The sequence below is a fragment of the Catharus ustulatus genome, chromosome 4 (assembly GCF_009819885.2).
Source record: "Catharus ustulatus isolate bCatUst1 chromosome 4, bCatUst1.pri.v2, whole genome shotgun sequence".
In the NCBI taxonomy this organism is placed as follows: domain Eukaryota; kingdom Metazoa; phylum Chordata; class Aves; order Passeriformes; family Turdidae; genus Catharus; species Catharus ustulatus.
The window spans coordinates 22281344-22303068 of NC_046224.1; the positions used below are offsets into that span (position 1 = coordinate 22281344).

Genomic DNA, 21725 nt, shown 5'->3' on the forward strand with positions numbered 1-21725 from the left:
ATCTTCCTGCTACTTCTTTTAGAGAGAAGGAAAGGGAGGTACTTTGGGATTTGTTTGAAGATATTTAGTGATGTTTATAATTTTTTTAATGCTTTAATTTAGTCTTATAACTGTAATGTTCTTGTGGCATTTTAACTCGAAGTGGCTAGATAACTCCAGAGGTTATTACTTCTTGACTTAATACCTTTTACTCAAAGCATTGCACACTGCCTGTATTTCGACATTCTGCATATTAAACTGAATTCAGACTGCAGTACTTCCTGGTTTTTTTTTTCCCCCTCAAAAATCTCTAATCACAGAAGTCTGTGTATCTTAGGGGGATGTTTTTCTTATTCATTTTCAGGCAACACTGTGTGCCTCTCAGGAGCTGTCCACATTCAGTCAGAATTCAAATAAATTGTTATTATTTTAAATAACACCCCAATTGCAACTTTTATGGTAAATATGATGAACATAGGATATTTTCCTACTTAACATTGAAACTGTATACAATAAGTCTTTTTTTACAATAAAGTTTTTTTTAACCAGATGTATTTCTAGTTGCTTAGGAAAGGATCAAAAATTGCCTACAAGATGTAAACCTATAGATTGACCTTGAAGAAATAAGGTGTGAAATGCTGAAACTCTTAAGTTGAAACCAATAACTAATAATCCTTAATGCAGTCCTTACTTGCATAACTGCAGTTCGTGTACATTGCAGAAGAAAATCTGACAGTTTGGTAAATGACTTCTTGCAACAGACAAATTAGATACAACTGTTTTAACAGTTGATAAGCAACAAACCATTTTTGTGGGGGGGAACAAACAACTGTTTTTATCTGATTTGAAATGAATGAGCATAGGAAGCATCCTCCTCAGGGACAAAAATGTCAGTGTAAAAAGTGAAATTATATTACTAGTCTGGAAGACTTCAATGTAGACAAACTCATAATATTAAGAAGCTGAAATTAATTGATATTTTGAAGCTCTTCTAAATCAGAAAAATAAAACCAGGTCTCTGGATATATCCTTTTCTATATGTCAGGTTATTTCATCAATTTAGTTGATTTTGTATAGAGATACATAACCAGAAAATTAATTGATAGTGTGCTATTTTTCTTTCCTGCTGTATTTTAAACTGTTTTTCATTTCAAGGATGTTTTATTATTAAAGTCATTATTATTAGTCATCATTATTGGGATATAATCAGGGTAACACTTAAATTGAAAATTACTTACCTTTTTTTTGTCTTCTGATGCACATTTATCCCTTCTCTTTTAGGGCAAAGAAGAAGGTGATTCTGGCCCCTAAACCCAAAGTGAAGGTAAAAGCCTATTAAAATATCTGAAAACCAATTTAATGGTCTAATGCAACCATTTGTTACAGTCTGTTTCTCCTCTGATCCTGAAAAATTCTTGCAGGTTTCTTTCAGGCAATGCTTATTGCCTAGGTGGTGCATTACTTCAAAGAATGTAGTACAGAATACTTCTGTTTAGCTTTGCCACTTTAAGCTGTATTAGTGTTTTGAAAGGTTCCTATGAAGAGGTGCTAGTTCCAGTGATGTTTAATGTTTTTGAATGTGTGCTTTGTGTATTTTCAGTTTGTGTTAAAATTGGCAACACTGGAAAACGGTGTGGGTGGAAGGATACCATAGTATAGAGGTCCTCATTTGACAGGACCAAGTGTTATCTTAATTTAGTAGCAGTTTTACTAAGTGATGAGATTAGCTACTCTATTTTCACAGTATTGTTTGTTTTTCAATATATGGGACAGTTTTAGTTATGTGAAGCAGTGACGCTAGATTTTTAAATCCAAATATTGAATTAGCACACAGGGCTCCAGCAAGCACCTAGGTATCCTAAGTATCTTAAAAATGAAAATTTCTTATGTGAAATTAATTTCTTATATGAAAATTTCTATAGTAGATCTTTGGTTTGTCTGAATTTACTGAATAAAAGTATTACACTAAAGATGACCATAAATCAATTCCAGAAAGACTATTAAACCTGATGTTTCCTATACCTTCATTTTCAGGACTCCAGTCCAAAAAAAGAACAGAAAACCTGTATGTCTTCAGTCAATTCAAGCTGTGCTACTGTACTGAGTTCCAGTGCAGCTGTGTGCACCCCAGCCAGCTCTAGCTGCACAGCAGCTCCAGAGACGATCTGCTTGGATGATTCACTGGATGAAGACCTCTCTTTCCACCCACCCTCACTAGACTCTGTTTCTGATGCTCTGGCAGTTATCAATAATGGTGCCAAGGGATCACCTCTTGGGTCCACCATAGACACACCAACATCCAGACCTCGCCCTGGGCTGAGGGAAGAGAAACTAGCAAGCATTATGAGTAAGTTGCCTCTGGCAACTTCAAAGAAAGTAGAACCCACTCAGACATCCCATTCATCAAGTCTTATTGCTGGTCACACAGGGCCGGTACCAAAGAAACCCCAGGACTTAGTTCACACTGGTATCTCTTCAGGCCTTATTGCTGGATCTTCAATTCAAAATCCCAAGGTTTCCTTAGAGCCTTTGCCAGCCAAACTACTTCAACAAGGACTACAGAGGTCTAGTCAGATCCAAGCTGCTTCCTCCTCTTCTCAGACTCATGTTTCTTCCTCTAAGACTCAAGCAGCTATTTCCACCTCCTCTCAAAGAACCAAGGATGCTAATATCTTGGTATCATCTGCTGAGACTCAAGGTGGTACTTCCTCAACATCACAAGTGACAAAGGTGCACCAGCATTCAGCTGTACAACAGAAATATGTATCTCCCTTACAAGCAACTATTAGTAAATCACAGACCAATCCTGTGGTGAAATTGAGTAATAATCCCAAACTCTCTTGCTCATCACCAGTCATCAAGGCTCAAGATAAGTCTGTAGTGTATCGCCTGCCTTTGTCTAATCCCTCGGCCGGAAGTGGCTCTCAAGTGTCTCACCCACTGGTTTCTCGGACAACATCCAGCACCTCTACCTCTAGTAACTATTTAGCCAAGGCTATGGTGTCACAAGTTTCTTCCCAGGGTTTCAAGCCTCCCTTCTCCATGGCTGCCTCTCCCAAACCTGCTGCCTCTCCTAAGCCCACTTCATCTAAGCCCTCTGTGACACCCAAGCCCAATGCATCACCTAAATTTTCATCCAAGTCCACCTCATCCCCCAGGCCTGCAACAACACCCAGTTCTTCCAGTTCAAGTGCACTAGTTTCCCAGAGTAGTCACTCCAGCAACAACCCCCTTCATAAACAGACCAGTGGTGTAAATATCAGCAGGCAGTCTCCCACAGTGAATTTGCTGTCCTCTAATCGCACCTCAGGCCTTCAGCCTGCAAAAAACCCTCAGGCTTCTTCAAAATTACCCAACTCTTCTCCTTCTGGAACTGTTGGTAAAAATAATCTGGGTGGAGTTGGCATGAATGTAGCTGCCAGCAGAGGCAGTAACCTTAACTCAAGTGGAGCTAGTAGGACTAGTCTGTCTGGGGGAACAGCAAGTGGAACACAGGGTGCTACTAAACAATTGTCAACTCCACACAGACCGTCTTCTGCCTCAGGGTCTCCAGTTGTAGCGGCCAGCGTGCAGGTACGCATCTAACGGGTTTACATTAGAGCCTTACATCTATGTTTATCACAATTATTTTGTAAACATTCTCAGTATATTTCATCTTGATTTGTTAATATCATAGATTGAATTTTTTACCTTTCTAAGCATAATGCTGATACTGCTGAAACTATTTCACACTGAAGAATATCTATTTCCAGCTGATGTGAAATGGATCAGTGTGGAACAAATCCTCACTGTAAACTGCTTGTTGGTCTATACTGTGGAAAAGAATTCACTTTTTTCCTTTTAACAGCACTAGAGAAGGTAAGCTTTGTGTGACCATGTTTTCAGGGGATGTGGTATTTACATGCATTATTTGATTGGTGTATTCTCTCATATTTGCATATTTGTAATGATGGGGGTCATGTAAAAGGTGTTCTTTGTTGCAAGGCTTATTTGACCTCAAAAGTGGAGTTCAGTTGTTTGTGTTGTGTAATTCAAAACTTGTAATTAACACTTGCAAGGGCTTCTCTTTTGTATTTGTATTTTATTTTGCAGGATCTAGTCAAACTGAGATACCCCATTAATATATGAATACCCTAGAAACTGAAAGCTTACACTATCCCTAGAGATAAGATAAATCAAACAAAACAAATATTTTGAAAATACTGTTGTTCTAAAACATATAAATCTACTATTTATCCAGAAGACAACCTGCTTTTCCAAGTTGTCCTCTTACTGGGAATGCTTAATTACTGAGGTGATTTGATGTTTTCCACTCTCTAGTGCTCTCTATGCTGAAGTCATCAATACTTTAAAAAGTAGTATTGCTGTAAATTATATTCTTGGTATACAGCAAATTAAAAACTTGGTGTTGTTCTGAACAGTGCACATTGCTGTTGCATGGGAGTGATGTATACTCTACTTCTGACAGTATTTTATCATCTTTAGTTTGCCATCGAATTCTTAACGCAACTGAATAACAGGAGGAAGATGATTTTTACAAGACGCTTCTATGGTCTTCATTTTACTGTATTGAAACAGTCAGCAATAAAAGTCTGGCAGGCTCTGACACAGCATTCACTTGTTCTGGGTGCTTTGAATGGAAAGAAAATCCACAGCCTGCATGCTCTGTACAGCATATTGTACCACTGAGGTACCACATAGGCTCTGGAGAAGAGCAGAACCAAGTACAGTGCAGCTTGAGTACTCTGCAAGGTTCCTGGAGGAGACAAAAAGGGCTACAATGACAGGACTGGGAAGAGTTGTTTCTTCCTGGTGCAGTCATCAGAATCCAGTGGATGCAATGACTGTGATATAGAACAGAATGCAAAATGGGTGTGCTACTGCTTAAAGATGACAGAGAAGGGAAGTAAGCAGTGTTGTATTGGATGATGAGATGAAATCTGGCAAACCCTCTTGTAGATGAAGACAAGTAATTTTTTTTGTTAGAAACACTGAGCACGTGAGTGATTAAATGTATTTTGGCCACAGTCCTACTGAAGAGCATTGAAGTGGGGGATGTATGGTGAATAATCAAGTAACGTGAGTCCATACTACAATACAGCAAAATAAAGTGTGTTGGTATATAGAAAGGGGTAAATCAGCTAGAGGTACTGAGCAGCATATGGTATCACTAAATTAATTACTGGGACCTTTCATGTGGGTTTTTTTGACACTTCAGAAATTACTTTGATAATCTAAAAATGGTTAGAAGAACCATTTTCAGTTCATATTTTCAGTATGAAATCAAAGAAGATAAACCATGGAATAAGGCTATTGCTGCTGTGTACTATAAAGCTTACTGAGTAGAGTACATTCAAGGAAAGATTAAAATTAAATTATCTCCCAGTTCAAGTACACTAAAGGGGAAGATCTCAGAGGTTTTTATTTAGCTATAAAGGTCTAATGGCTGGCTGCTGAACTGACATAATTTCCAGACTACTTGTTAGGCACAATGTACTAAGGACTTAGTTACTCCTCTTAAAATTTCTCATAAGACTGAAAGTGAATCTCCTTTACTTTAAGGCCTTAGGGATTTAATTCCTATTTGAGATGCTATTAGAAGATGAGAATGGTACCTGCATTGCTCGTTATAGTATCCTGGTCTGCTTACATTGAAGATGCAACTAGATGATTGATAATGTGATCATGTGGTAATAAAGGTGTCTTTAACTAGGAAGCTTCCAAGAAGTGTTTCTCTCCTTTCCACTTCTGTTTGACACAATTATTTACCAGAACACAAGTTTATACCTGCTGAAGCCTCACAGAAAATTGCATCTTAAGGACACAAAGCCAAAGTGTACCTATGTGATTTCCTTAAAAAGCTCTACCTATCATTAAGCCAGATTCTGCTCAAGAGTATTAGACTTGTAAGGATCTTAATGACTCAGATCTACATGACTAGGATGAACCCTTTTAAGAACTCTTGTAGATGAGTCAAATAGAAACATCTGAACTGCAGTTCCTTTAGGGCATGTTCTGAAGCTCTTTTCTTCACTGTACTTCTCTCTTGTCCTTTTTGAGTAAGCAAGATTTTGGCAGAGCGCTTTACAAAGTTTCTGGTTTTGGATACTTTACAAAATTTGCAGTTGCAAAACATTATTGTATAGCTTTTGTTTTGTTGCCCTTTACTAGATTCCATAGACAATGAACAGTTGTCTTTTTTTGTACATAAACTTATTGTGAGATTGGTACTTCTAAAGGCAGAAGAGAATAATAGTTGTTGATACTTTTCATTCTTTTTTTTTACTTGTGGGATAGAGTGTGTTATAGAAGTTGGTACCTTTTAAGATGACCAATATAAACACTTTCTAGGCACATCACGTGTAGGTAAATGCCTTTTACAGGGCCACTGTGTCAAAATACTGTGTTTTCTCATAAGAAGAAACTGTCCTTTCTTTAGCTGCTTTCATTGGAACATCTTAAGACCGAAATTGGTAATTAAAACTTTATCCATGCTGGGAGATCTCATCACTTTGCTTTTTCTCTAGGTTGTTATTACAGAACTTAGTGAAATGTCATTTTCATTTTAAGCTCATGTGTTCATTAAAATGATTCTAAGTTTTGGGTTTAATTGAGGCTTACTTGTAAAAATGCACAGATTTTAAATTCTATTGTCTGAGTCTTTTAAATTCAAATAACTACGGTATCTGAGAGTCTGATTCAAAGTGCTTACTATATTAACTGTTTTGTAGTAGATAATTAGAGAGCTGAACGTTAGCATATGAAATTACTGTATATGTAGTGAAGGAAAGATTATTAAACAAGAATGAGCTGATCTAATGTTAGAGGAATTAATGTGATTTGGGAGCTATTGTAGATAAAATGTTCTGGCTAATCTTGCATTTTTATTTTAAAACTGCAGTGAATTTAACTTCATTTTGACATTTAGAGTGGAGAGATTATTTTCTTTTGCTTTTTCCTCTGATGTGCATACACACCTCTACAATCTTATGTATGTATGCATTTTGCTAAGCTGACTTCTTAAGTTTGAGGATTCTTACATATGAATCTTAGTTTTCAACATTCATTGTTTCTCTGCTACCTCTTTAGAAATAATAATCTGTTAAGACACAGATTTGGAAAGGGGAGAGGTGTAATACTATACTTGTGAAGAACTTCAGATCTACATTGGATAATTTCATATTATTAATCTAATAGAAGATATTGCATTTCATTGTGACTGCAGACCCAGTGTATAATTAGAAAGGAGATCAAGGAAATTACCTGTAAGGCTGATGAGAAAAACATGATAGATGAACCATGCTCTTATGTCTGAATCTGATATAATTGTGCTTGCTTAGCAAATGAATACTGGGAAAACTTCCTAGGTGGATTAGTGGATATTCATTAATAGTTTAATACACTTCTCAACAGAGCAACACTTAACAGAGAATAGTTGATTTTTATACCCTTAAAGAATACAATTCAAATCTTTAGAAATCTTGAAGTACTGCCTTTTTTACTGCCTTTTTTCTTTTTTTTTCTTTTTTTTCTTTTTTTTTTTTTTTTGCATAGTCAACAGCAGGAGCATCGTTACTGGCTAATGCCTCACCTCTGACTCTCATGGCATCACCCCTGTCTGTAACCAGTCAGAACGTGACATCTGCACCATTAACTCCTTTTGGGATGCTGGGTGGCCTTGTTCCTGTGACTGTGCCCTTCCAGTTTCCCTTGGAGCTGCTTGGCTTTGGGACGGACACAGCTGGAGCGACAACCACCTCGGGATCTACCTCAGCGGCTTTCCACCACAGCCTAACTCAGAGTGAGTGGATTTATGATGCTGGGATACAAGGAAAGATGCATCCTTAAAATGGAAATTGAGTAGGGAAGCAAAGTCCTGAGACACTCTGTTTTGGTGCATGAAAATCCCCACAGGAGAGTAAATGGGATTCCTTCACTGGTAAAAACTTTCTTTACGTAATTACCTAAGTGTCATTGTTATATTCACAGTATATGTTTAGTTTTGAACATACTTTTTTGGGTTAACTTCTAATACCTTATTTTTAGATAGGAGTATAGTTTAAAAGTCTTAATGTTCAGTTCAAATAAGAGACTTAATATGGTGATTCCTCAAAGTAGCCTTAACTCAGTAACTTCACATAGCAAACAGCTCTTATGAAGAACTATCAACCAAGATGGCATTTACTTTTTCTGATTGCTTACAAAGAAGCTCTTTATGTTCCTCAGCCATATAAAATGTTGGTCTTTCTGGCAAGCAAAATGATATGAAGAGTTGTATCCCAGTAGCAAGGCATGGTCCTTGCTCTGACTTTTGACTAACTATATTTGAATAGCTTTTTTTCTTTTGACTTACTCCAACCATCAGAATGCTATGAGGTATTTATTCTTTGTTGAGGAGATAAGCCTGCTGCTACAACTACATGAAAAAACAAAAAATTATTTCACAGAGACTGCCTCTCTCCTCAAGATTTATTTTTTTATCTTTGTTCTCCTTTTTTTCCCCTCGCCCCAGACTTACTGAAGGGTTTACAGCCAGGTGCTCAGCATGCAGCAACACTGTCTCACTCACCTCTGCCTGCTCACTTGCAGCAAGCTTACACAGGTAAAGACATCTATTTCTTATTACTTATTTTAAACTTATTTTAACTTAAAAGTCAGATTTCTGCCTTAGACTGAAATATAATATACACCGGTGCATTAGAGAAGACACAACACAGGGACAAGCTTTGGGAGCAGCTGGCAGAACTTACAGTAATTTCACGAATACAAGCCGCACCAATTTGACCAAAATTTTGGTGGAAACCCGGAAGTGCGGCTAATATTCCGGGGCGGCTAATCTATTAACAAAATTCTAAAAGCTGCCAACACGGAAGTGAGAGCCCGCGGCAGCCCCAAGCCAAGCTGGAGCCCGGCCGGCCCCGGCTGAGGTGGGAAAGCCTGGCAGAGGCGGGGCCAGCAGTGTGGGGGGCGGGCGGCTGAGCCTGAGCCAGCAGGGCGGGGCAGGGAGGGCGGCAGAGCCTGAGCCAGCAGGGCGGGGGAGCCCGGGAGAACTGGGGCTAGCAGTGCAGGGGAGCATGGCAGAAGCAGGAAGGCCGGCGGGTGGGGCTGCCTGGCAGCGGGGGAAGCCCAGCAGAATCGGGGCCAGCAGCGTGGGGGAGCCCGGCGGTGCGGGGGCCTGCAGTGCCGGCCAGGGCGAGGAAACGCGGCGGCGGTGCAGACGGGAGGGGGCGGCCGGCGAGCCCGCCGGTGGGGCTGGGGAACGCGGCGCGCCGCGGCCGGCGAGCCCGGCGGCAGGGCTAGGGAACGCGGCGCGCCGCGGCCGGCGAGCCCGCCGGCGGGGCTAGGGAACGCGCCGCAGCCGGCGAGCCCGCCGGCGGGGCTGGGGAAGGCGGCGCGCCGCGGCCGGCGAGCCCGCCGGCGGGGCTGGGGAAGGCGGCGCGCCGCGGCCGGCGAGCCCGGCGGCGGGGCTGGGGAACGCGGCGCGCCGCGGCCGGCGAGCCCGGCGGCGGGGCTGGGGAACGCGGCGCGCCGCGGCCGGCGAGCCCCGCGGCGGGGCTGGGGAACGCGCCGCGGCCGGCGAGCCCGGCGGCGGGGCTGGGGAAGGCGCCGCGGCCGGCGAGCCCGGCGGCGGGGCTGGGGAAGGCGCCGCGGCCGGCGAGCCCGGCGACGGGGCTGGGGAAGGCGGCGCGCCGCGGCCGGCGAGCCCGCCGGCGGGGCTGGGGAAGGCGGCGCGCCGCGGCCGGCGAGCCCGCCGGCGGGGCTGGGGAAGGCGGCGCGCCGCGGCCCGCGAACCCGGCGGCGGGGCTCGGGAAGGCGGCGCGGCCGGCGAACCCGCCGGCGGGGCTAGGGAACGCGCCGCGGCCGGCGAACCCGGCGGCGGGGCTAGGGAACGCGCCGCGGCCGGCGAGCCCGGCGGCGGGGCTAGGGAAGGCGGCGCGCCGCGGCCGGCGAGCCCGCCGGCGGGGCTAGGGAACGCGGCGCGCCGCGGCCGGCGAGCCCGCCGGCGGGGCTAGGGAACGCGGCAGCGGGGCGGTGCTGACGGGAGAGGGGGGCCAGCGAGCCCGGCGGCGGCGGCAGCACCACCCGGCCAGCCCCGCCGAGCCATGGCGCTGAGCTGGGCCACCCGGCCCCGTCGGCAACCATGAGCGGGCCGAGCCTGCCTGGCCCCGCCCCGAGCCAGTAAAGCCCGCTATGCCGCGATCCTGTTACTAATTGGCCAATTTGTGAAAGCTGCGCACGAACGAAAGTGCGGCTAATATTCGGGGTGCGGCTTATCTATTGACAAAGACAGCAACATTGTCGAGGCACCGGGGGTGCGGCTTATAATCCGTGCGGCTTGTATTCGTGAAACTACTGTACTCTACTGTAGCAGTATTTTTGGAACCCGAATGATTTTTTTCCCCCTACTGCTCTTCAACATCAGGAACAAAAATTCAAATTTTCCAACACTTTACTGCAGCAATTCTGGAAACTGAAGTATACAAATTCAACTAGTGGGGAAAAAAGGAATAGTACTGGACATTAACATGATTGTTTATAGGCTGCATAAAGATTTTTTCCACTAAAAATTTTCATTTCCCCTTTTCAGGAGAAACTGACCTTCCAGCTAAAAACTTTTTTTGTTTATTCTAAGAGTATATTCACATGTGAATGCTGGGATGGTCTCTTAATAGAGTATCTGTTTTCCTTAGGAATTTTATGCTTGATAGGAGATGCATATTTTGTTTGAGAAGAGAAACTTGAAGCAGAACATTTTGTTTTTCTGTTTCTAAGGCTTAGATCAGGAAAAATTTCAGAAAGCTTTAGGAGGTGCAGTTTAGAGTGTACACCTTTCTTTGTCACCCATGGTGTGTTTTTTTGGGGAGCCAGGAGAAGGAATGAGAAGGGTGGCAGTGGTTTGGTGGGCATTCTTCATTTAAGTACCAAAAAATTGGGCAGTGTTTTGGTATGAAGCTAGATATATCAGGTTTCAACAATGCTATTTCTAATAAATGAACTACGGAAAAATGCGATTTTCACTTGGTAAAGACAATGTACTTTTTGGTAATGCTAAAGCTGAACCCGCCAAATTCCTGTCTCTCCTACTGTAAGTTACAAAACCAAAAGCTCACTCATGCTTTTATTCTTCCCTTTTGTTTCTGTCTCAACTACAGATGGAGGCCAAAGTAAAGGGGACACTAAGTTACAGCGGAAAAACCAGTGACTTCTGGACAAACAAGGGAGCTGAAGCAGTTCTGGTTGGCTGACAGAATCTGCCCAGTTGGGAAAGTGCTTATTGTCACAGGGCTGCTGTTTCTGTCAATGTTTACATATTCTGATCCTAAGCACTGTGGTGAGAGGAAGAAGAAAAATAAAATAATACTTGATCAAAGAGAGAAGGAAAAGGAGGACTGGTCCTCCTGGTCATGCAGACTGGTCATAGTTTGATATTGCCTAAAGAAACAACCTTTATCTGCTCTGATTGGCTCTTAAAAGAAATTGATCGTCAAACCCACAGCAGCACCAACATTCTGTTTCTGGGTGAAGTCCAATGAAAAGTGGAAATGGTGAAATAAGCTAGAATAGGTTTGTCCAGTCATTGCATAAGGTGGAATCATCCACTATCATCCACTTCCTTAGTGCCCAAAGTGCCCAGTGTAAGATTATGTGTAGGTCCTGAGTGTACTATATGGTTGTGGACCAAAGGCTATGTAGAATAGAGATGGTGCTGGGATACTTTGCATTATAATTAAACCTTTAGACAAAAGCAGTTTCTGATAAACGGGCATTTATCCAGCTTTAGAAGGCTGTTTGGCTATAGGGAGCCTATAAGATGTATGCAGCCTCAATAGAGAATTGTCTTCAAAAACAGATCTGGTACATCAATATGTGAGACACAGACGATTTGATTTATTTTCAGGGTTTTTTTTAGTACAGAAGTTCTTATTTAAAGGGAGGAAGGGGATGGAAATTAATTTACATGAAAAGAAACCCACATTTTATTGGTCAGACTAGCATTTCTTTCCCACTTTTTTTTTTTTAATCATGTTTTTGTTTCAGTATTTCCATTTGTTAAACTTTCTTTTACCTTGTGCTTATTTGCTACTGAATAGATACTCTATTAATAATCTTTCCTAAACCACAACCAGTTCTTTTCTCATTCTCAGGCTGCATCTTTTGTCTAACTCCTCCCAGAAGCCATGCATTATATTGATTTGCTAGTTAAAGCTGATTGTGACCTATTCCAGGGTCAGATTAATACTGTTTCAGGCATTAGCCAAAGAGGAGTCGTTCAAAAGCGACCAGAGGTGCCTTCTCTTCTGGGGGCTGAATGGGTTGTCTCCAGCATTTCCAGCCCCTGCTGGCCTGGGGAGTTTTACCTGAACTCTTTCTTACATGGTAGCACAAGACTGCAGAGCTGGCTTTGTTGTTTTTTTGGTTTTTGTTTTGTTTTTTTTTTCTTTGATAGCAATACATCAACTGGTTCACATGTAAGATTAGGAAGCATCCAGCACCTGTTGCACTTTTGACATTAGGACAGAACTTTGCTGTTGAGTCCCTTGCCCTGTGAGATAAAAGGTGAGAATGACAGAAACTAAAACAAGTCATAGGGAAAAGGAGCAAATAAACCAGTATGATTCCCCTCTCCTTCAACCCTGGAACATTCCTTTGATCAGAGATGCTGAAATTCTTAGTAAATAGTTTTTCTGGCAGTTTGACTTGAGATTGAACTGGACACTACTGGTTATCTCACACCTTTTAGAGAGACTTTGACCCCTGAATAATGAATCTTCAATGTTTTTTGCTAGATTACGTAGGGCTTGCAGGTTTCTTTTACATGTGATTTATTTTTCTTAGATCAGACAACAATTTCTTTTCTATTTAGAGCTCATTTTAATTTTATATAAATATATATACATAAATTTAAAATAATATATATTGTGTATTTAGTATAAAAATGTTGGGTTGAGCTCAGCAATAAATGTTTTTGCACAACACTTCTGTAAAAGAAAGATTGAATTAAGATGCATTAGTTCATTAGTTTCACTCCACAGCATCTGCCAATTAAATGCCTTTTAGCTGGTGCTAATGTTTTTGTGGTGTGTTGATCAGATAAGCTTGCACCTCCATCGAGGTTTAGAGTTGAAACACATACAGCTATGTAGACTCTGGTGTTTATACTGCACAAATTCTGTCAAAATACCATAAGCTCTTAAGAGTGCAAGCTTCATCTGGTATTTTTTTTTCTTTTCTCCAGGAAGGGTTGAAGGGAAGTTAACTTCTGTTTTTTGAGGCCCAACAGTTCTGGCAGGATGTTAATTCTCTGAACTGTGTCAAACCTGAGAACTTTAGCAATGCATGTAGCTAAGGGAGTTGTGGCAGTGAGCCATTGGGCAGCAATATATTTAAAGGACCCTGTCCTAAGAGTTCTACCTCTTCTGTGTTTTCCTCATCAAGGCATCCCATTCAAATTACCATCTTTTGTCTTCAGACTTACTGAAATTTTAGACTGGAAGACACTACAGCACAAATTCCCTTTCAGCGTTCCTTTCTTCCTGGATTTATGCTTCATCTTCAGTTGAAGAGTATCCTCTCCAAATCTTGAGGGTAGGAATAATCCTGTCTCTGTGTCCTATTGAGCTTCCCAGTCTTGGGAAACAAGTAAACTAATACTTATTGTGGAAATAGGTACTAGGATGATGAAAATAAAGATGACTGTACATTTTGTGACATCAGTTCAAACAACCCTCCCCAGCACGTAACAGTTTTCAGTCATTACACTCCTTAGTGTCTTTTGAATGAACAACACTGGGGATGAGAATCCTTTTTGGGTTTTCTGTTCTCTGTGGTTAAACTTAGCAAGGCCAAATCAAAGGAAATAATGAGGTGGTTCTCAGAGACCTTTGCAGATAACGTAGACAGGATGGGAAAGATTACTGCAACGTTCAAATGCAAAATTAGGTTCATGTTTTACTATTTTCAGCACAGCAGCTCTGCTGAAGACATTCCCGCCCCCCCAGGTTTTTACTACTTCTTAAGGGCCTTTGTTAATAAATAAACTGTAGTTGTACATACTAAATAAACCCTCAGTATTCACAAGCAATAAGAAAGCCAAGTAGAGCTGTCTTTTCCAGGCAGCAGGGCTGAACTTGGTTTGGGGACTGTATATGAGCTAACATGTCAAGCTCTCTGAAAGCCCCAAACAAATGCAAGCAATAACTTTCAAACATAGGTTTTAGATGTTGAAACTGTCTGGGTAGTATTCCCTGCTACATGATCCAAAGTCCCAAAAACCATGGTAGCTATTTTAAATCATGAGAGACTCTTGCAAAGAAAGAAGACAGGCTAGATGAAAAACAGGCTGCACAGTTTCCTGATACCTTGGACTATAACTGCAGTGTTCTCCCATTTCAAGACACCAATGGCCTAAGTCACTTTGTCCAGCCTTCTCTGTTGATTTGAGAAACATGTCTAAATACTAACCATCTGAGTCACAAGTGCGAATGCTGTGGGTTTCACATCTGTTTTCTGCTAATCAGAAGTAACTTTTAATTACTTGGGTTCTGCTTTGTGTTTGAACAAAGTTATCTGATGCACGGATTTAAGGGTGGGACAGGTGCTAAAAGCCTGTTCCTTCCTGCAGTCCCATCACCTGACCTTTCCTCCATACTCCTTCTCCACTTGGTGCAAGACCCTTGAGGACATGAAAACAGAGAAATCTGCAACTCTCCCAAGCTGCCATCAGTTGTGCGAACCAGTAACCCTCTGGGAGTCACCTTGGACTCCAACTAACTTTATCACATTTGCTGCTACATTCATAAAAATGAAATTTTGGCTGTATTTATTAGCAATTTTTAACGTAGTTTACAGGGGGGTTTTTTGTGGCTTTTTTTTTTCTTCTTTTGATTAGTTTTTGCCCACTGTTGGATTAGAAGTGTTCGGGTGTTTGGGTTGATGGGTTTTTTGGTTTTGATTTTTTGTTTGTTTGTTTTTGAGTGAATTGGTGAAAGCACAGTGGTCCCTCTTCTGCTTTTGTTCTGTATTTCTTTGAAGATGGCTTTGCAGGGAAAACCTACAACCAAGCCAAACTGTGGAAGGCTTCTTCCCACACCCAACTTTAATCTTTTGCTGAACTGGGGGAAAAATCATTAAAGGGACACATGGTTTTTCGTTTGGGCTTGTTAGGTGTTTTGGTTTTGTCTGGTTTTTTTTCATAAAATGAACCAGAAGGTTAAGCATTAGGTAAACAACTGATTAATTAACACTTTATGCAATTTTAATTTTACAGAAGTTTTTAGAACGGTTGGTAGACTTTGATTGATCCAAACTCTGGTGAAATGGCTGTTACCCTTCATGAATTACTTGATTCAGGCCTTTGTCCTTTGTTTAAGTGCCTTTTGTTTTGTTTTGTTTTAATTTTATTTCCCTACCCTCTTTAAACTTTTCTCAGAGATACTGAAGTGCTAGAAAGCACTTTGGAGGAAAATCTAAAGCTTGCCAAGATGGCTTTATGCTGTTATTCTATTTTTTTCCCTTTTGTAAAGAAAAAAGCAAAACCAAGTGTGTAATGTGTGTAACTTCATAGCTGCTGTACTGTGGCATTGGTTCTGTGTGCTTGTGCATTCTCTCACACGCACACTCACACAAGCAATATTCCTGAAACCTGTTGATCCTTCTCCAGTCTCCTGGCTCTGTTAAATACTACTTCAAGGTTGAATGTTTGTGCAAAGATGGCAGTACAATAAAAGTGTGTGCGTGAGTGTGTGTAAATGTGCATGAGAGAAAGGAAGAGGCTAACGGGAATGAAACTTTGGAATTTTTCTTGGAAGGTTTTGAATTTGTTTCTTAATTAGGTCATGAGTAAAACATATTATGGGCCCTGTTTGGCAACCTTATTAATTACTGGACTGCTTCACACAATCACTGAGTCTGAGGCAGAGATGTGTGGCTGACAGCCCCAAGGAGCTGGGGGATAAATAAAGTTAAAATAGCATCTTGCAACATATTTGAATTAACTGCAAGAATCTTGTGTGCACCTGGTCAGATCTGCTTGATACAGTTACTGCAAGGATTCTCAGATTTACCAAAGTTGTCGCATTCCACCATGCATCCTATGTAAGAAGGAATTTGGTTAAACTTGCAAGAGTGCAGCTGCTAATTGAGTTTAAAGCTAGCTATGCTTCACATGCTGCCTAAGTCACTCACCATGATGTAGTTGTACAACTTTTCTGGTTGTACTTCTTCTCAATTTGAGATTTTGTTAGTGATTTCTTCTCTTATTATAATGAACAGTAAGTTTGTGTTCTTAGCTGCAGATTAACCTTCATACTAGTATCTGTGCTTGTTTCCTTGTTCTCAGACAAAATTAGCTATCTGCAATAGATGATCAAGTGATTTTAACAGCTTTATGCTGAGGATCTATTTAACTTATGATTATTATAAACACGAATATCTGAAATTAGCAATTCATTTGTGGTCCAAGTGCTACGCTTAAAGTAACATGCATATGCATCACTAGACTATTCTAGTTCTGTGATGTGCTTTCCCTAGGGAAGATTTGACTTGCAATATGAAAAGGAAGCATTTATTTTGCAGAGTTGGAATGGAATGATGAGTCCTTCATGGGTGGAGAACCAGTGTGGAAAACAGGAACTATGGTACCATAGATGTTCTTGTGGCAGAGAATGGCCTAACTCAGTTCTTGGCTTCTCTTCACATGTTTGAGTTAATCCATTACATAAACTAGGCCATTTCTCCTGCCAATCTAATGGTGCCAGTCAAAGACAGGACTACTGCTGGTAGCACAGTCAATTGGAGGGGTAGTTGAGGGTGCTTCTTAATCTCTTAGGTGCATCAGTGAAGTTTACCACATTCACCAATTATGTTGTTTAATTCCTTTTGAACACACACGCTCTTCATCCTAGGCTGATCTATGGGATGAGGAATCTACAGCTGGTGATGATGGCTGATTGTTGCAGTCTAACAAATGCAGCTGTTGTAAAAATCTATGTCTGTCTACTGCTTAAGAAATCACTGCCAAAATAAGCAGCCAGAAGTATGCTTACTGGGCCACTGGAAAGATAACTGTTGTGTAGGGGGATGCTTTGTTGGTGGAAACTTCTGGTGAGGCTTCATCATCCTTTCTCTGTGATGCAGTTATCCCTTGCTGCTGTAATAGCCTTTTGGGGCTCTAGAAGGCCCTGGTGCTGCTGTGAGTTATGCTGAGAGATCAACATGGCCTGGAACTGGCCCAAAACTGGGGAAGTACAAAGATTCCCTGCAACTGTTTTTGCACACTCCTGAGTAAAACTGTGCTGATCTTGTCAGTAGTGGAGGATGGAGGCCTCTATTTTGTAGCCGTTTCTGACAGCTGTAGTTCTACCTGAACCACCACCATGTTTTGTATCTAGAAGTGTGTTTCAGTCTCTTGCATTGCTGTCATCTCCTGCTTTAACAATAACCATTAACTACTAAGCTTTTCTTCATGGTAAAGTAATCCCAACCAAGCAGCATATACTCTGTTTGGCTCCTATCATGTGCAATACTAAAAGGGTTTTTTGTTTCTTCCTAGCAATGTGTGCAGATGTGTTTTATCAATCGTCATATTTGTTACTGTCTAGTACCAAGAGAAAAAGAGTGGGAGAGAATCAACCAAAACCAGTCAGGAGATGCCACTGTCATAGGCCAAACTGAGCAGTTGCTGAGGTAGACAGAGCTTCACTGAGACTTAGCATATTTCACCAGAGTGGGGGAAGAAACTTTCTTGTGTTCTCAGCTTTTTTCAGATAAGGCCTTAGTTTGATTAGTAGTCACTAATATCAACTATGCAGATAAGTATTTACATGTTTCAGTGTTACATGCATTCCTTTCCCCAGATATCCCTCTTAACACATACTGAAATTTTACCCAAAGAAAATGGAGTATTTTTGAATGTCTGTAATGCAGAACTTTTTGCTAATGTGAAAAAAAATGTATTTTAAAAAAGAAACCCTTTCACTGGTGCAACATGTAATGTCAAGTGTCATGAAGTTGCTTGAGAGGGAAGCTAAAATCACTTCTTGTGACAGGTTTTAGTCTGAGAGTTTTTTAGAATATTCAGCTCTCACAATTGGATTAAGAAGCTGCGGAAGTGTCTTTTAATGTACAGATTGGATTTGGGAAGAAACTCATGAGACATCCCAGGTTTCTTTCCAGCATCAGAAGTGAATTAAATTAATTTCTAACTAAAATGAAGTTGCTTCTAAAGAAGGGGCATTACCACCTAAATAAAAACTAAATCACAAGTCCCCACATATTTCTCACTGGTCTTTTAGTCTTGTATGTAATTACAAATAACAATTTAGCTCAGAGATGAGAACTGTAGTATGTGTTTTATTGCTGGTGATTCCATCATGTAGCAATTAGTACCATGTTCTTGCATAGTTATCAAGATCTGTACTGGAAATAGATGGAGAAATTTTATTTTTGGACTACTGTTAAAAAGAAAAAATTAATTACTACTTTTTACCCCCCCAAAAGTCTACTGAGGAGCGCTATATTTTAGCAGTTAAACTAGTATCCTTGTTAATGTGATTTGTCTCTTGTAGTCTTTTACTGAGAGTTAGAAGCATTTAATGAGTAATCCTTAAAAAGTTGCCATTCTCTAGCTTAAGGTCAGGTGCTTACAATAAAAGGGCATCTGTGATGATAACTTCTGATGATACAAAATCTCTATGTTCAGAATACTTCATTGGGAAAAAAAAAACAGGTGTGGGTACAAGTCCCTTTAGGCCTGCCTGATAAAAGAGGGTCAGTGAAGAAGAATGCCCTGCACAGCTAATGGCAGTGAGGATTATCCCCTCAACAGCAGTTTGGCCTCTGTATCCTTTGTTTGCTGTCACTTTATATACATACATATTTTAGCAAGTTTGGATATAGCCTGTTTAATTCTACCTGACTTGCTGTGATCCCCCAGACAATGAAGGAGCTGAGAAACCGTTTTGCTGCCTTTCACTGGGGAGCTCAGAACAAAAAGCTGGAGGAGGTTTTTTTTTGTTATTAACCATGTTAAATCACAGCAAGAATTCTTTGCATCCTTCAGCTTCAAACAAAGGAGTGCACAGTTACTACGAGATGGCAAACCTGTTTGAGTTGGTGATTCCTGTGATGCTTTAGTCAGTTCAGCATGAATTTGTACAAAGTCACCTTCCTCCTTCTATCACTTGCGCATTCCAGATCATAGGGCTTAGCAATGGAGAGAGGATCCCAACAGCTTTGTGCTTACCTGATGAGCTCTCCAGGGAAACTGCCCTGTGAAATGCTCCCCTCTTGTGACAAGAAGCCTGAACAACTAAATGCAGCTACATTTGGGTGGTAAGCACCACTTTCATTTGGATTTTTTAAGGAAGGTGTGTTCCAATAACTTCAAGGGATACTGTTTTAAATGTGTGGTTTCTTTCCTCTCTCCTTATAAAACTGGACCTGAACACAAGTTTTAAGTTGTTGGGGCTTGTTTTTCTTTTGTTTTGGGTTTTTGGGTTTTTTTTTTTTTGTTTGTTTGTTTGGTTGGTTTTTTTTTTGTAATAATCTCAGGACCTGAAAGATTGTAGCATTTAGTGTGTCTTAAAAATGATGTACTGTACCAGCCATGGATTTTGTAAATACACCTGTCTCCCTTTTTTGTATTTTAATTTTTTAAAAGTGTGTAAGGCTCTTTGCGAGAGGAACTGGTGCCTGCTTTATCTCCATCCTGAACTGAAGCAGGAAAAGGAAGAAGCTGCTGCCTCAAAAGCCTGCGTCAGTTCCAAACGCATATATTGTTCTGGTCAGTTTAATGGCTGCTAGTATTTTGTTAGTTGGGAAACTGGTTAGTTCCCTGCACATTCCCAGTTGCGGCTAGCAGAGCCTGTCAGGGAGGCTAATTTTAACTCTCTTCTCTGTGACTACTTGACATTTTCGCTCCTTCCAGGTACTCAGGTTTCCTATCCCTGAGCACTCCAATGCTTTCAGAGGTCAGGACTATTGGCCTTCTGCGAGAATAACTGGAGAGCATTCATTTTATCAGTGCTCTGATCCAAACACAGTTGTGGGGTTCGTATCCTGCGAACCTTGCAGGTAACGCTGCCTTCACCTGTTCCGGAAGGGACTTGCCCTTTTCTGCTTTCCTGAAAGGAGCGCAAGCTTTTCTGGCAGCAGCCTTTGCTCTGGGATCCACCCTAGCCGGCAGACCCCTGTTCTGCAGTAGGAGCCTTACTCAATTCGGCATAGCTGTTCCCTGTCCCTGACTGCGACAGGCTTTTTCATGAGTGTACTTTTGGTTTTTTATGTGTCACGTGTCTGTGCTGTATTGAATAAAGAGGAATGTACATATTAGCCTGTGTGTCTGTGATTTCTTACAAAAAGACAAATGGGAAAAGATTTCACTTGAAGGGTTGGCCATCTCGGGCTTTTTGTCGGGTTTTTCCGTTTTGTGGCTGGGGCCCTCCTTCAGTCAGAGCAACCACCCCAGCAAGGTAACACTGTGTGAAAGGACCAGCGTTTTGGAAGGAATTCCTGCGGGAGCACCGCCTCGTTCCAAGGCACAGCCTGGCAGCGCCACTGAGACACCGCGCCCCCGCCTCAGCCCCGGCTCCCAGGGGGCCGCGCGGCAGCCGCGCCGGGCGGCGCTGCCCAATCAGCGGCCTCCGCTGCGCTCCATAGAGAGACAGGGGGTGGGGCCAAGAGATAAGTAAGCACATAGGAAAAACTTCTTCGCGGCAGCCCCAGTGGCCTAATGGATAAGGCATTGGCCTCCTAAGCCAGGGATTGTGGGTTCGAGTCCCATCTGGGGTGGGCACATTTTTTTTCTGCTCTCCTGGATGCCTGTGAGCCGCTGGCTGCCTCGGGTCTGCGGCTCCTGGGCTTCTTCTGGGGCGTCCCCTTCGGGCTCCAGCGGGACCAAAGCCCCTTTTAAACCGACGACCCCAGGGACGCGCCCGCTGCCCAACTCGGTTTCCCGCCGTACGATACGCCTCTCGGAGGGGTCCCGGTGCTCCCGCTCCGTTACCACAGGCCTCCAACGAGGCGTAGGGCCCTGCGTGAGGCGGGCACGCCCCCGCTGCGCCGCTCGACCGCCGGCGCTTGACCAGCGGGGATTGCAATGGCGGGGGAGGGCGGCAGAGAGCAGGAAGAGGCGATCGTTCGCTCGGCGTTCGACTGCCCGCACTGCCGGGGCGCGAAGGCGAGGCCCGGGGGCGGCGCTCCATTGGCCGGCGCGCCCCCGCGCGGGTCGGAAGATGGCGGCGCTGGGAGCTCCGCTGCGCACCCTGCGCGCGCTCCTGCGCGAGCTGCGCCACGCCGCCGGCCGCTCCTATCGCGACAGCCCCGCCTATCGCCACGTGCTCTCGGCCTTCCGCGAGCACCGGGTACGCGCAGGATTCCCCTTCCCACCCCCGCCCGGGTAGCCCCCGCGGCTCGGCGAGGCCTCGGGGCCGCCCTGACCGCCGCTCCCCGCAGGTGACCAGCGAGAAGCTGTGCCGGGCCCAGCAGGAGCTGCACTTCCAGGCCGCCACCTACCTGTGCCTGCTCCGCAGCGTCCGGGAGCACGAGGCCCTGCACCGCGAGTACCACGGCAGGGGCGAGCGCTCGCCCCAGGAGGTCGCCGGGTTGGTGGGCTTCAGACTGCCTCAGCAGCCAGGAGGAAAGGGCTGAGACGGGACTGCTGTGTTCAATGTTTATTCATCAATAAATTAATATCCTGGAGCTACTGGAATGGGCTGGGTTCTCTATCAGGTGCCTTTTGTCAGTTT

At 43.0% G+C, this 21725-nt stretch overlaps 2 protein-coding genes and 1 non-coding gene across 3 annotated transcripts in view; all 3 read left to right on the plus strand.

The window, feature by feature from the left end:
* UBN2 (ubinuclein 2) overlaps positions 1 to 20310 on the plus strand; it is a 54621-nt gene extending 34311 nt beyond the window's left edge. Inside the window, exons 13-17 of the mRNA XM_033057367.2 lie at positions 1261 to 1303; positions 2014 to 3552; positions 7534 to 7780; positions 8492 to 8581; positions 11133 to 20310. Coding sequence (XP_032913258.1) covers positions 1261 to 1303; positions 2014 to 3552; positions 7534 to 7780; positions 8492 to 8581; positions 11133 to 11182 — 1969 coding nt within the window. The 3' untranslated portion in view covers positions 11183 to 20310. The remainder of the gene's footprint in view (positions 1 to 1260; positions 1304 to 2013; positions 3553 to 7533; positions 7781 to 8491; positions 8582 to 11132) is intronic.
* A 386-nt stretch (positions 20311 to 20696) lies between these two features.
* On the plus strand, positions 20697 to 20769 carry TRNAR-CCU. The gene has a single exon. It is a non-coding gene; the product is annotated as a tRNA-Arg (tRNA).
* A 426-nt stretch (positions 20770 to 21195) lies between these two features.
* Positions 21196 to 21725, plus strand: part of LOC116995063 (putative RNA-binding protein Luc7-like 2) — a 31776-nt gene continuing 31246 nt past the window's right edge. Inside the window, exons 1-2 of the mRNA XM_042779180.1 lie at positions 21196 to 21341; positions 21433 to 21553. Of these exons, the coding sequence (XP_042635114.1) occupies positions 21213 to 21341; positions 21433 to 21553 (250 nt within the window). The 5' untranslated portion in view covers positions 21196 to 21212. The remainder of the gene's footprint in view (positions 21342 to 21432; positions 21554 to 21725) is intronic.